The 15,304-nt window shown below is 36.1% G+C and overlaps 1 protein-coding gene and 1 long non-coding RNA gene across 2 annotated transcripts; both read right to left on the bottom strand.

Moving 5' to 3' along the window:
- Positions 1-5,978: 5,978 nt before the first annotated feature.
- LOC145044008 (LRR receptor-like serine/threonine-protein kinase RPK2) lies at positions 5,979-9,672 on the bottom strand. The gene has a single exon (XM_078992810.1). The coding sequence runs from the start codon at positions 9,471-9,473 to the stop codon at positions 6,141-6,143; it is 3,333 nt and encodes a 1,110-aa protein (XP_078848936.1). The 5' UTR covers positions 9,474-9,672; the 3' UTR covers positions 5,979-6,140.
- Positions 9,673-12,015: 2,343 nt separating this feature from the next.
- Positions 12,016-14,191, bottom strand: LOC145044007 (uncharacterized). Its single transcript, XR_013681191.1, has 2 exons — positions 12,755-14,191; positions 12,016-12,646 (listed from the first exon to the last, which is right to left on the bottom strand). It is a non-coding gene; the product is annotated as an uncharacterized LOC145044007 (long non-coding RNA).
- Between the last annotated feature and the right edge of the window lie 1,113 nt (positions 14,192-15,304).

Genomic DNA, 15,304 nt, shown 5'->3' with positions numbered 1-15,304 from the left:
ATGTCTTAGATAAGACAAAGACCAACTAGGACCATTTTATAAAGTGTTATGTTTTGATAAAAACTACACTAACTCTTGAATATTTGATTGTCAAGAAATGTTTATTGACAAGAGAGTCTTATATGTCAAGGAGTCAGTGGGAGTCTTAATGGTCTTGAAAGGTTTCAAGAACAAATCAAATAAACCTTATTGATCGTCACTAGCACACGACTTGAGGTTTATAACCTATCGTGTTGACACTATATTGTTTCTGTGCCATTCCAATTGAGTTAATTATGCATGAGAGTTCTATGAGTTCTCATTTGAATGCATAAAAAGGCAAGGACCTTGATCAATGGAATGTACTTTGATAGGCAAAGGTGAACTGCTTAACTACTTGGAAGACATGGTGGGCAACTGTGCTACCATAATGCAAGAAATCAAGATTAAGAAAGTTCGGTCCATATGAGTTTGAATTTGTCGTAAACTTTGGTTTTAACAAATTCACATGGATAGGAACACATACACCGTTTAAATATAAGTGTCATAAGATTTCCTCCTTCATGAAAATGATTATGAGGAAATGCTTTCACTATGAAAGATTTAAAAAAAATAGTGATTGTAAAATTGCATTCTCAAATTCGATTATGGTTACGGTATCCCTTTCCATGATTTGAGTTGTGAGGTTTGGCAATTAGTCTTAATTGTTTAGACACACATATGAACTATCTAAGGCAAAGGTGTATAAGTTCAAGAAGCTTTGATAAAAGATTATCAAAGCACTAGGTATTAGAAACATGGACTTAAGAAATTCAATAGGTATTGTTTTTCTGAAAGTTAAGATGTTTATGAATACATGTCGAAGCTAGTGGGAGCATAAGTGTTATGTTTTATAATAATCATCATGATAGTGGGAGCATAAATGTTATGATTGTATGATTATTACGGAAAGTATTGCAAGTTGGCAATATTAATTATAGAAAACAAGAGTCATTCTTTGCAAAGTTGTAAGGATGGAATAATTGTTTTGCTATAATTAAGGGAGAGAATATTATGCTTCATTTCAAATCTAAAGGATTAGGTTGTGGAATGTTAATAATATTAGTCAAAAGTACATAGTGTGTTCTTAAAATTTCGATTATGATTACGGCATTCCTCTTCACAATTCGAATTTTGAGAACATAGCAAATAAAACATTATGGCAAAAGATTGATAAAGTATCAAATCTTTATGTAAGACATTTTGCATCGTGTCCCATACGCTTCGGGTACATGATCGATTGCAAATGCTATAATATTTGACCATTCTAAAATTTTCCAAATGTTTAGCGCATTTAGAGGGAAAAAGGACTAGAATCGGTTTTGACCAAAATAATTAAACAGCTATCAAAGGACAATCCAAAGTTCGTTGAGGAGTGATCGCTTGTGAGTAGTTGAAAGTATAGTATTGGAAAATATGGAAATGTTTCCATATTGGATGGACCATATCGACATTATTATAAATAGAAAAGATTCTATTAAGAATGAGTTGTCATATGGAAAATATGGAAACGTGTCCATATTGGGAATTGAATATTGAAAGTCTATGTCTAGATTAGAAACTTTTATGCAAAAGGATGTTCAAAGGAATGTACTTTAAATGAGAGACATCACATCTATGGAATTGTCTTGTAACAATCTCCAATAGAGGACTTTGTAATTTCATTGGCAATAGTTTTTGTGACTTTGGTGCAGTGATATTACAAAAGGATCGTTGCATAAAATTTTAGAATCTAGCATATTCTATAAGTGGCAAGAATTGATATTCTTACATTTATAAAAATGGATTAGGGGTTGTGAAATGAGAATGATTGGAAATGTGTTCAATTTGATTTATTTCACAAAGTAAGAACCATAGGTAAACATTGTGTGCATACTAAGAGCATGGGACAAGTGTAAAAATTCAAGTAAGAGGTTGATTACCCGAAACGACAAATAATGAGTAATCGATATGGTGATAAATAAAAGGTGTTTTATTTATGCTCAAAGGGTTGAGGCCATATGGGATTAGTATTATTCTTGTGTTTCACTTTGCATGTTTTGACTTCCTGAATAACTTAATTGATTAAGAACAGTCAAATTATTCGAACGGGCCACAGTTGTTCATATGTTGGAAGTAGGTATGAATGAAGACTGTCGTGAATTGGTGTGTGGATTGTCTAAAAAAGTATTAGACATAAGCAAATGTTTGTTGCAACGTTCATGAGTGCTTATGAATATGAATTTGAGCATTGGATCAAACCCACGCTCACTTGGATCACTCCATGAATTGTATCACAAGTGATTGGTGAGACGATAACATCTTATATTCTTGAAACCGAGATGTGTGAGTTGTATCTTGCAAATTGGTTGCACATTGATAATATGTAAACGCACCAGTAACTTGGTGTTATAAAACATATTGTTGTGTGTGATTCGGTGAATGAGTGCAAGCGAGCATTGAATCAAAGTTTATCCGTTCCTTTTATCCCAAGTAGGATAAAAGCGATATCTTTGGGGCCCTCGATGATTTAGTGATGACAAACGTAAATGCTCGGCCGGGCTAGGGCTAATTTGATTTGTTCAATTAGTCAGTCGTCATAAATCGGAAATCGAGATATAGTACAAAGAGAATGATTTGAAATCATATTTCATATGGTATCTCGAATGGAGGAATATATGATCCCTTATCTAAAGGACACGCGTATCTGATATGATCAAAGTTGACAGCGGCTTTGGAAAGCTACGATTGCAGATCGGGATCTGAAGTCATACGCATAATAGTTATTAGACTTATCCAAGTGGGAGACTGTTGGATTAGTGTCTAAGGCCATAACTATTTTGGTATGTACTTGACCCGATGGTGCATGGTCCTTTTGGGTTGCCTTCACCAAAGCAACTTGATAGGATGAATTATGGAGAGAAAGGATTAAATATGATTTATTAATATATTATGAGAATAATATATTAAAGGAGAAATCATATTGTTTAAATTAATATTAGTCAAGAATTAATTGGTAATTAGTTTTGTAACTAAAAGAGATTAATTAAACTTAAGGGACTCAAATTGTAATTATAAGACAATTGCAATTTGGGCTATGGATTGCCTTATATTAAGGAGTGGACGAATTCTATGGGAAAGCCCATGAGGAAATCATCCAATGCCTTAAGGAAAGGAATCTATGGGTTGCTTAGGGATTAAGCATCCAATTTAGGGTTTCCTTGTTAGATAACCCTAATAGCCTCCTATATATATAGATCCCTTATGACCCAAAAACGAAACTAACCATCCTTCTAGGGTTTCACACGTTTTAGGGCAGTATCCATCCTCTCTCCTCTTCATCCTATTGCTCTTGGTGTTTGTGAACCATTAGAGGAGTGACATTTGTGACACTAAGCTTTCTAAAGTCATCACAAGAAGGAATTGTGATTGTTATTGCTACATAACAATCAAGGTAATATCTTAAACCTATTATTGTGCTAATATCGATTATCACATGCTAGTATTAGGGTTTATAGTCTTGGATAACTTGCATGTACAATAGAAAAACCTAGATCCAAGCATTAGGGTTTGTATGAGCACATATGATGTTCTTATGACCAAAACCCATCAGAAACCTCATCTGACCATACCCCAATCAGATAATCGGGTCATGCTTCGAACCCTAAAGTCTTTAACAGACAAGAACAGACAGAGAGGCTCTAACACAACTCTCAACCTGAACCTAATCACATATCTACTATATGTCACTACTGAAGCAACACACATTCGGGCGAAATGTCGTGAATCCCCATTCCTGGCGTAAACCTCAATCCGAACCATAACTAGAACTGGCTCTCCACTTGACTAAGGTACATAACTCCTCCTTGTTCTACACATGGAATTATTCCCATCAATCCAAACGGTTCCCCCCCCCCCCCCCCCCCCCGACCCCCCCACATTTGGATTCAACTACGCTCTATCGTCGTCATAATCGATGGGTTTCTAAACCATCTCGCAACCTCACTACTCCACTACTATTCTTTTAAGTTTACCATAGTTAAGATTCCAAGACTATACAAGTTAAGGTACCCACATCCCATAATAGATTAAACACTTCGCTACTCTTGCAGGAAGAACATCACTGCACTCGAGCACATTTCCATGATACAGATCCAAATCCTTGGAAAATTTCAACTGATGGCAAAAGGAGAATAAACCCTTGATCGAATCGGACGGATCAACAATTCACCAACTCACTTTCCAAAAGTCCGATGCACTCGGAATGCTGCCAACATATACAATTTGAATCCTCTTAGCAATTTCGAGCAGTTGAACAACCTCGGGCGAACGATACATCACTCACACCTAGGAGTAATAGGTCATCACTACTCTTACTCAACTAATGGTGGCAATCGAATCAATGAGATAATCAACTATCAATTGGTAGCCAACCTGAGCAACATAAGCACCTCTGAACTCTAGCTTTGTTGTCCCAGCAGGGGGACAACCAGATTCCATGAGATCTCTTCCTAAAAGCTTCTGATGTGAGGATCACCCTCGTAATCCTAAAGACATGAACCTAGCAGCATCTTGCCATGCACTCACGTTCTGATCAATTTGTTACACTTCTCAATCATAAAGGATCCCGACCATCTTGAAATCCATGACCAAATGAATTTACACTGCAACTCCCTCTGACCCATTGTGTTGAATCTAACACGTCCATCTGGCTGCTAATCTTCTGACGGGACACTCAATTCGCTTCCACCCAAGGCTCGCACTAACAATGGTTGAAGTCCTAAGACCAACTCATCCAACAATAGCTGAAAAATCTTTGGACATCAAACAACCATTCGATCTAATGAAGGCTTTCTTTCTTAACTTCATCGAGGCTTTAGGAGATTCCAATGAAATATTAGTAATGCTCTTCAAAAAGGAGTTTGAACATCTATGCTTTTGGTTAAACTGGAAGAACAATTTTTCTTTAATGTCTTCTTTGTTGTAGATCACACACAATGGATCATCTGTTATGTCATACTCTCTTTCTTCTATTCCTCCAAGGCTCGTGCCCAACTCCTCAAAGTTTGACAAATGGAGGAGTTGGTTTGCTTCAACATCAGTAGTGATGAAAACTCACCCAACATGGGTAAGGTCCAATGTCTGATCATTTTTATCAGAAAATATACAAAAAATAAAATTTTATCTTTTTTTTTTTCAATTTACCAAAAAAATAATACAAGATTTAACAATTTACCAAAGGACAAAGTGCAAATAAACCCTTGCCTTAAGGTTAGTGTTGTCGTCTCCACTTCGGGAGAACTCAAGTTTGAAACTATCTCAATCCCTAGTCTCCATGTCATCAGCAAAAATGGCATGACATGTTATGTTGCAACCTGTATTTTTGGTATGGTAATTTTTTTTTTTGTGTAAATTCTTAGTATATCACTAAAAATTAATATTCGGATAACAATTAATTAAACTATGTAAACTTAAATTTTTTTTTTGTTTTTTTTGTTTTTTTTTTTTTGCAAAAATATTTGGGCTCAGCTCCTTCCCAGGATGCACCTTCAGCTTCCTCACCTGCAGCTTTTCAGTCCTCAAGTTTCAAGAACAGCCCCTTTGACGCCTCATCTTTCAACAACTTGTCAATTTCCAAAACTTAACATTTCCCACAATAACCTGGCCAATACTGTAATACAACATACTCACACCTAATGCGTAGTATGACATGGTAAACACTCCATTCCATGAATGATCCAAGTAGTGTACATACGTTTCCGTCTAAAATGAAATCATATGAGATTGCAAATTTTAGAAATCATGAAATGAGCTTTTTATTAGTCGCTTTTTCCAACTCATTGTATGTTGTAGTGTCTCTTTTTCTGAAAACTGGATACAAAACTTAGAAAAAATTTAGTCAAAAATATACCAAAACCAAGAACCAGAAGTTAATAAAAGATTTTCTCGATTATAAAAAAAGATCGAATTATAACAGCAAATGACTGCATGATCTCTCTACTTTTTGCTTTTATTAAACAAAAACAATAGAGAACAATACCATAAAATCGTTACACGTATAAAATCATCTCCAACAAAACCTATTCCTACAATATACAACCTTAACCCCTACAACCAAAAAAAAAAAATAACAACAATCTTTCCTAACACGACGGCGGTTGCAACTGTTTCAACCGCCGTACAACCTGCTTCATCGTAGGCCGTGTCGACAACGAATCCACCGTACAAACCACCGCTAAATGCAACACCTCCACCAAATCATCATGCGGACCCGCATCCCACAACCCGCCCGTGAAAAACTCCTTCGCCCGACCCTGTCTCAACAACATACACGCCCACCCAACAATATTAAACCCGTTCCCATAACTCGAAAAACTCGGATCCAATGCCTTCTTATCACTTATCAACTCCAAAAGCACAACACCATAACTATACACATCCGCCTTATCCGACACCCGACATGTCATCGCGTACTCCGGCGCCACGTAACCAAAAGTTCCGGCGACTCCGGTGGTCGCGTGTGTCTCCGACGTCCCCAAAAGCCTCGCGAGCCCGAAATCCGATAAATACGCGTTGAAATCTTCGTCCAATAAAATGTTACTCGGCTTCACATCGCGGTGGAGGACACGCGGTACGCATTGGTCGTGTAGATACGCGAGGGCTCGCGCAATGTCTAACGCGATCTTGTGTAGGACGCGCCAATCGACGGCTCGGATCGATCGTTCTTGGATGAATCTTTCGAGGTTCCCGCCCGGTAAATAGTTGTAAATCAAGAACATTTCGGTCTCGCTCGCGTGGTATCCGATTAGGGTTACGAGATTCGGGTGGTGGAGCCGCCCGAGGGTCTTGATTTCCGCGTCGAATTGTTGCACGCCTTGAAACCGACCCACCGCTAACCGCTTTATCGCCACCAAAAACCCCGGCGAAATCTCCGCCTTGTAAGTCGCCCCGAACCCACCGTTCCCGATACAATTGCTCGCGTTGAAACTCCCCGTTGCCCGAACCACGTTCTCGAAAGTGACCGGGACACCGATATCGGTAAAAACCGTAACCTCTTTACGGGTCGACCCGTGCCCACGACCCGCGGATTTCGGTCGCCATTTTGTACAACAAAACAAGACAAAAAGCGCGATCATTACGGAGAAGATAGCGGATGCGGATGTGATCGAGGCGATTTCGATTGAATTGAAACTGTTTCGGTTCCGGTCCTTCTGGCCGGGAATCGGGCTCCCGGAGAGATTCGCAAAGTCGCCGGAGACGGGTTGCTCCGGCGAGGATGTCACCGGAGAGATTTTACATGATTGTAGATACGGGTTTCCGAGAAGACTGCTGCATTTCATTAGGTTTTCGTTTGAGGGTAGTGGGCCCGATAAGTTGTTGAATGAGACGTTGAATTTTTGTAAAGTTTTCACGTTTGCTAAACCCGATGGAATCTTTCCGGATAGTTTGTTGTTGTTGAGTAAGAGAACAGTTAGATTCTTGAGATTCACGAGATCTTCCGGAATCTCACCGGATAATGAATTCGATGAAAGTTCTAGAACTTGTAGAGATTTGACATCTCCTAAACCCGATGGAATTCGACCCGTGAGATTGTTTCCGGATAAAGAAAGATTCTTGAGATCCTTAATCTTGTCAAAACTGCTGGGAATCTCACCGGATAACATATTCCGGCTCAAATTAACCGAAACGAGAGAATCCAGATCACCAAATCCAACCGGAATTGTCCCGGAGATGCGGTTACCGGATAAGTCCAAGAAAGTCAAAATCCGGCAAGTTTGACCAATGTTGACCGGGATTTGACCCGATAACCCGTTGGAGCTAACGTTCACAACCAACCCTTTCAATTTCGCACAGTTTTCAAATAGCACCCCTGGAAATTCACCGGTGAGCGCGTTTTCACCTGCTAAAAATGCATAAACCGTGTTCTCCCCTGTTCTTGAAACGGGTATGGAGGATAACCCGCCCGTGAAATTGTTGTTACCGATGTTATGAATTACTGCAAGATTCCTGTTATCGGTTGGTAAAAACAAAGAATTTACGGTTTTGGATGCGAAAAACTGAAGGTAGGTTGATGAAGGATTCAATGGTTCGCAGGTGGTGTTGTGAAAAGACGGAATTGACCCTGAGAGGTGATTGCTACTGACATCGAACAGTGTCATACAAGGGACACGAAGTTTGTCACTGATTTCACCGGTTAGCTTGTTGGAGCTCAAATCAAGAAAATTTAGGTTTTTGCAGATATTGAATCCTTTGGGGATTTCACCGGAGAAAAGATTCTGGGCCAGGTTGATCATTTCCAAGCTGCCACATGTCCCCCAATTGTCGGGAAACTTGCCCTCTAATGTCGCTCTTGGTGCCCATAAAAGTTTTAGATTTGGGAGAGTGGTGATTTCAGAGGGGATCGTACCTTCAAAGTAATTGAACTCGTCTTCTGGGGCTAATTGCAAGAAATTGTTGTCGGGAATGGAAAAAGTGGGAATTGGATTGAACAAGTTGGAGAAGACGACGATTGATAAGTTCAAACAGCTTCCGAGTTCCCGTGGGATTGGGCCACTGAGACTATTTCTTGAAATATCCAAAACTTGAAGCGTTTTAAGTCTACCGAGGTCAATCGGGATTTCTTCTTGAAGTAAATTCGAGTACAATAAGAGGGATTGTAACTTGGTACAGTTCCCTAAGCTTGGTGGAATCCCACCGACCAAAAGATTTCCGGCAAGTTCTAGATTCTCGAGATTACCACAATTGTAGCCGATTTCAATCGGAATGTTCCCGGATAATTGGTTAAACGAGAGGTATAATCCTCTTAAATCCCCAAATTTGTCGAGAAATATTGGAATTGAACCGTTGATGTGATTCCCTGCGAGATTCAGGACCTGTAAATTCTTGAATTGGGATACTGAATCTGGTATCTCGCCGGATATCTGATTAAACCCCAAATTGAGAACTCGGAGGCTTTTTAGACCAGTGAAGTGAGACTGTAAGTTGCCGTGAATCGAATTCCCTTCAAGATCAATCACTTCTAATTTCTCCATACCCCAAATTTCAGAAGGGATTTCACCACTCAAATCGTTGAAAGGAAGTGATAAAATTCGGAGTTCTGAAAGCTTAGAGATCGCGGATGACAAATTGCCCACTAATTTGGCGTTAAGATCCAAACAATTCTTTACAATTCCAAATCCATACAAAGGAAACTGATTATATTTAGAACAGGTAAAGTCTCCGGAGTTACCTCCACCTGTGATGTTAATCGCCACAACCCTAGAATCTGACCCGCAATTGACTCCGATCCACGAACAGTGATCCGAACTGCTTAAATTCCAGCTCATTAGCACTCCCGAAAGATCCGAAACAGCAGCCTTGAACTCCAGAAGCGCCGATTTGTCGGAATCATCGCCAGAAACAGCATGGAAGTAAGACGTAGTGAATACCAACAAGGTAATTAACAAGAAGTTAAATGGTTTGTGAAGACGACCCATTACTGAACCCTTTTGAGGGTTCGAAAAGAATTGAATCTTGGTAAGAAGGGGTTAGTTTAAAGATCTGATGTGTGGAAAACGGGTTTTGTTCAAAACCCTAACCCTAAAATTGGTGTTTGGGGAGAGAGAAGAGAGAACATGGAGAGAGATTGAACAGTGGGAGTTCATTGAGAAAACGCGTTTGTAAATTTGTTTTTAGCATTCAATTTGTTTCCACTTTTCCAATTTTAAATAACAACTTTTACATATATTTTTGCAATGTAAGATTTATGATAAAAAAAAGATAGATAATTTATTATTTGAAATGTATATTATAAATTTATAATTAGCAGGAAAAAGATATCTTTTAATTTAAATAGTTGAGGTTTTTTGTAGCTGATAAAAGATGCAAGTATGAATATGATTATATAAGTGTTATTTGTTTTCAAAATAATAATAACTATGATTTTATCTGTTAACAGGTATTGTTGTGCAGTAAAGATTTAAGAAGTACTAAACTGTAAGTTACTACATGTTGAAAATAGATGAAAATATAGTTTTTGTTTGTAAAGTGAAAATAGACAAACTCGAATTCATCGATACATACATAAAAAAATAAAGTAAGTTTTTAAAAAAATAATAATAATATAGAATGGGAGTTATAAATTTATATTGAAATGTTGAATACATCGAATTATACTGACATATACATAAAAGATTGATTTTTTTAAGTTAACAGTTATTAAGGAAAATCAGATTATGTATATGTTGGGGATAAATACGAAAGTTTAGAAAATAGATGGTGAAACTTATGATTTACAAAGTTCAAAATCGAAGGAGTCAAAATGACATTTTAAAAAATAAAGGAGTGAAAAATATCATCTTATAAAGTAAATGGTGTATATTTTCGATAGTAAAAGCAGGTGTCAAAGATATGTAAATAGTCATTTTTCAAAGTAGAAGGGTGCAAAGAAAATGTCCTCTTACAAAGTAGAGGGGTGCGAATTATGGATGATAAAAATCTAGACTTTCAAAATGACATTTTAAAAGTTATACTGTTAGAGGGTGAAAAATATCATTTCCTAAAGTAAAATGTACAAATTATCAACATCCACCAACATTCTCTTTTAATATATATATATATATATATATATATATATATATATATATATATATATATATATATATATATATATATATATATATATATATATATATATATATATATAATAAGTTTATAATTAAATGAAAAAACTGTTTTGTCATTAAATTAAATTTATATTTATGTTATTAGATTATTTATTAATCTTTATATTTATAAATCCTATAAAAAAATTATCTAAATACATATTGTTCAAGATAAATCATCTATCTTGAACCACGTTAATTTTAAACTCTCACAACTTTCCATCTTATGATATTTAATGTAGGTATGACAATTCTCGATACGATCTGTGACCCGACACGAAGATAAATAGATTTGAGTTGAGTTTTTCAACCTGCTAACATGTTTATTAAACGGGTCGTATATGAGTTCGCCAAAAAATACACGGGTTGACCCGCAAATCCGTTTAACATTTTAATTAAAAAAATTAAATATTATATATATATATATATATATATATATATATATATATATATATATATATATATATATATATATATATATATATATATATTAAAGTTCTCAACAAAAAGAATAGTAAATTTATCATTTTTTTTGGTAGAATTGGTCCATGCACTTTGCTCCTTATTTTTTACTTATTTTGATACTTTTAATCCTTGCAATCAATATTTTTACACTTTTTAGGAACCTTTTAATATTTAAAGTTTGGCCACAAAACTTTAACGGTTTGACAACTTGGATCCTCTTTCTAAAAAATTGGTAATTCTTTTTCTGTTTTGACACTTCTAATCATTGCAGTCAAAACTTTTACATTTTTTTATAAAAACATGAAGAAAAAAAAACGGTCCGAGGCAAAGCCCGGACTTTTCATTCTTGCACTTTCTACATCTGTCATATTTATCGATTCGAAAACAACATTGAAAACTTTTGACCCCTACGTAACGGGGTAACTTTTCTAGTTAATATACAGAAAATTAATAACACATGTAGACTACAGAACTTGGCTTTGGAAATAAATATGAGATGCAAAACGTTGAGATCTACATAAAAATCCTCTAAATAGAATATGACGTCATAGTTGATATTGTCTTTCAGAATTGTTTGTGTAATATGTTATATGTCTATGGTTCAATTATTGTATCTTCTTAGTTTCTAACTTTGTTTTTTTAGAACATTAAATCTACTCTACTAATTCTACTAATTCTACTTATGTCTCCAATAAGATTTGAATCTTCAACTTTTAAGAGGGAGGGTAATACCGGTACCGTTGGGCTAGAAGACCTTTGGTTCTAATTTTATTGAAGTTGAATTTTCATTTTTGTATCGTAAGTTATTTAAAATCAAATTATAAATCGAAGCGTTTTTGTAAAGAAAAATCGAGTGCTAGAATGTGTATGTCATTTTCAAAGAGTAATGTCGCACGTCAAACTTTAGATATTGATATGAACTAGAAGACTTCGGTTGCACCGTTGGCGCTGGTTTGAATAATGTTTGGAAACAAAAATACAATGAAAAAAGAAATAGAAAAATATTTAGTCAGTAAACAATGAAATTTTAAGCAAATATGCAGAACGGAATGGTTCATTCCATTCCAGCTGGCAACAGAATGAGCAATTCCATTCCTTCCTTCATTCCATTATACCAAAAAGATGTTGTACTTATGCATGTATCATGGTGTCTTATATGGAAAAGGTGACGACTACAAATGCACTCATATCTTCCCTGGAAGGAGAAAACATAGAAACAGAGGTGATGATTTTTTATTTCACTTTAAAGTAGCATAATGGTATTGTGATGTAACATATTGAAAAAAAATTACTGAATTTACCGTTGAATGGTTAAATTTGAAGAAACAATCACTTAATTAGAGAAAAGTACAAATCTTTTCCATATCACCAAAAATGATGACACGTTGTAGAGAGTTCTGACGAGGATAAGAAGAGGATTTAAATGTGTACACCTTGCTCCAAATGATTGTAGCATTAGATAATTTATGACTCAATTTGTAGGTGTATCTTTAACGATTAAAGCTTTGTTAAATTTAGCATTTTTGTTCTTGCTGAAGCTCCTGCAAAAAGATTGTGATTCTTGGTTTATTTTTTCACATTATTTTCTACATATAACATAATACATGATTATTTAAAAAAGATTAAAAAAGAAATAAGTGCTCACATACCAAACATGTTGTGACAGTAAATGTGAGAGTTGTAGTAGATGAGAGTTTCCACTTTCCACCTATTTTACCCCATTCAACAAATGGTCTGGCTTCTTTTATTCCATATCTACTAGTCTATGTCACACTCATATGATAATTAATTTTTTTTTCAAAAAAAAAAAAGGTTATATTGGTGAAAAGAAAAACATTTTGAGGTCTATAAAGAGAATTTTTCATCAAAAAGTGAGGAAATATATGATTACCTCTGATGACAGTAGGTCAACACCACTTGGTGATAAAAGACTAAAAGAGTATTAATCAAATGGTAATATTTTTCCAAAAAGCTTTAATGTTACGTAGAATATTATGAAATATATTGACCATACTTGTCGATAGCTAACAAAATTTCCTATTTAGAGGAAGCCGCTTTCAACTAATCCTGATGTGATGTCGATCATTTTAAATAAGGTCTCAGTGACACCATTTTGCAAATTTTAGAATGAATTACTATTCAAGCAAACAATATGATTGTTAATGGAAAAAAAATTCATAGTCAGTTAGTCTACAATAAACGTGAAAAACTACTTTGGAAAGAAAATCCAGAAACCTGGTTCAAACATTTCGTTGAACAGTTGATGTGTGTCATGAAAATTGCTTTCAAAATTCAACAGTAGGTGGTTTGGTGTAAACTAAATCATGTTTTGGGGTATCACGGAGATAAGTCAATTAAGAGCAACAACGTTACCATAAAGAATGAGTGAGTTGTCCTAGACCACGACGTCAGTTGTGTAGAGCCAAACTAAAATCATATGGATTTAAGTTGCGTCTGAAGGCAAGAGAGGCTGACTCATCCCATTGAGGTGGCAAAGTAGGCAGCTGCTAAGAAGCGACTTTTAGCTATCCCGGATGAAATGACGTCAGTTCTACCAGAAAAATCATCTAATACTTGCAAAGAGTAATTAAGGAAAATCAAATATACATGTATTTTGATTTTTTAAATAAGCAGGAGATGATGAAGTTGATTTAAGGACCAAGGGTTAATATAAGAACCCCATATTAACTCTCGCTGGCAAAAGTACGCCAGCAGAAGAACCGAAAGCCATCACTACTCTCTGTCCGGCAAGCACTTCGATGGACTGCCTTCGCCAACACCGGTCGCCTTCAACGCCAACGAAACACCTCCGGGAATGGTCGACTGCTGCTCCTTTACCATTCGTCAATCACCAGCAACAGCTCCAACGTCAGTCACCGAGGGAGAGAGACGGTGTGGGGAAGATGTGAGAAAAGGAAGCGGATAAAGGTCTATCATCTTTCTCGTCTGGAAGAAAGAAAAGGATACAGTCGGTGGATTATTTTGCAAGAAAGAAAAAGGAACGATTGGAAGGGGCTTAAAGGCTTATCATCGGTGTCCAACATAAGAAAAACAAAAGTGTGAATTTATGAAAGAGAAAAAAAAAAAAAAAAAAAGTAGTGTTCCTCAATTTTTAAGCTTTTATGTAGATATAAATAATTCTCTTTTAAAGTTTTAATAAATAACATTCGGGTTGAACCCAGAACCCGAATCTAACCCACGAACTCATGACTTGAATCTAACCCACGTACCCGAATCTAACCCGCCAACCTGTATAACTAAATGGTTGATAGGTCGTATACGAAGCTTGTGTTTCAAACCCATCAACCCGCAACATGTACAGTTAAATGGGTCGTGTTTGGGTTGGTGTATTTTGACCCGTCAACGTACAACAAGCCAACCCAAACACGACACAATTGTCAAACCTAATATAAGGGATTGATTAATTGAAATATTTTAACCACATAACCATTACACCTTCTTTTCCTTTCTTATTTCTTTAAATTCCATGGAAAAGTTTATGATTTTACACTTAGAGCCAAAATAAAAGTGTAACGTCCCAAATTTTATAAGGTAAAATTTTCATTTTTGATTCAACCATAAACACCATTTATCCTTTTCAATCATTCAAAAGTATGTCATAGTAAAAATAGTTATCAGAGTACAATCCCAAAATCATACAGTTGCGGGAACATTGGTGGATGTACTGCAATCACGTCGGACTCTTCCATTTCGGACCAGAAATACCTGAAACCATAAACATAAACCGTAAGCACAAAGCTTAGTGAGTTCCCCAAAATAGTGCATACCATACAAATACATCAGTTCAAGGTTGTATCGGGTCTATTTCACCCTGGGCCTAGATAACCCTCGAGTCTATTTCAACTCATATGTCAACACAAGGTTGTACTGGGTCTATTTCACCCTAGGGTCTATTTCACCCCCGAATCTATTTCAACTCATATGTCATCACAAGGCTATATCGGGTCTATTTCACCCCACATACATATAGCAAACAGGCACAGACATACAATACAAACAACAGAAGTCACAAAGACTACAAACACATACAATCCCTAATATCTTATAGTATAGTGAGCAAATTCACCTCAGTCCGTTGAAAATCCAACAAATGCTTGGCCTACTCGACTGGAGAATCCCCGCGCTAACCAATCAAATACAACCAAAATCAATAATTAAGTTATAACCCATATTCGGGA

Source organism: Lactuca saligna, chromosome 4, assembly GCF_052625555.1.
Source record: "Lactuca saligna cultivar CGN05327 chromosome 4, ASM5262555v1, whole genome shotgun sequence".
Taxonomy (NCBI): Eukaryota; Viridiplantae; Streptophyta; class Magnoliopsida; order Asterales; family Asteraceae; genus Lactuca; species Lactuca saligna.
This window is presented reverse-complemented; position numbering and strand designations above follow the sequence as displayed.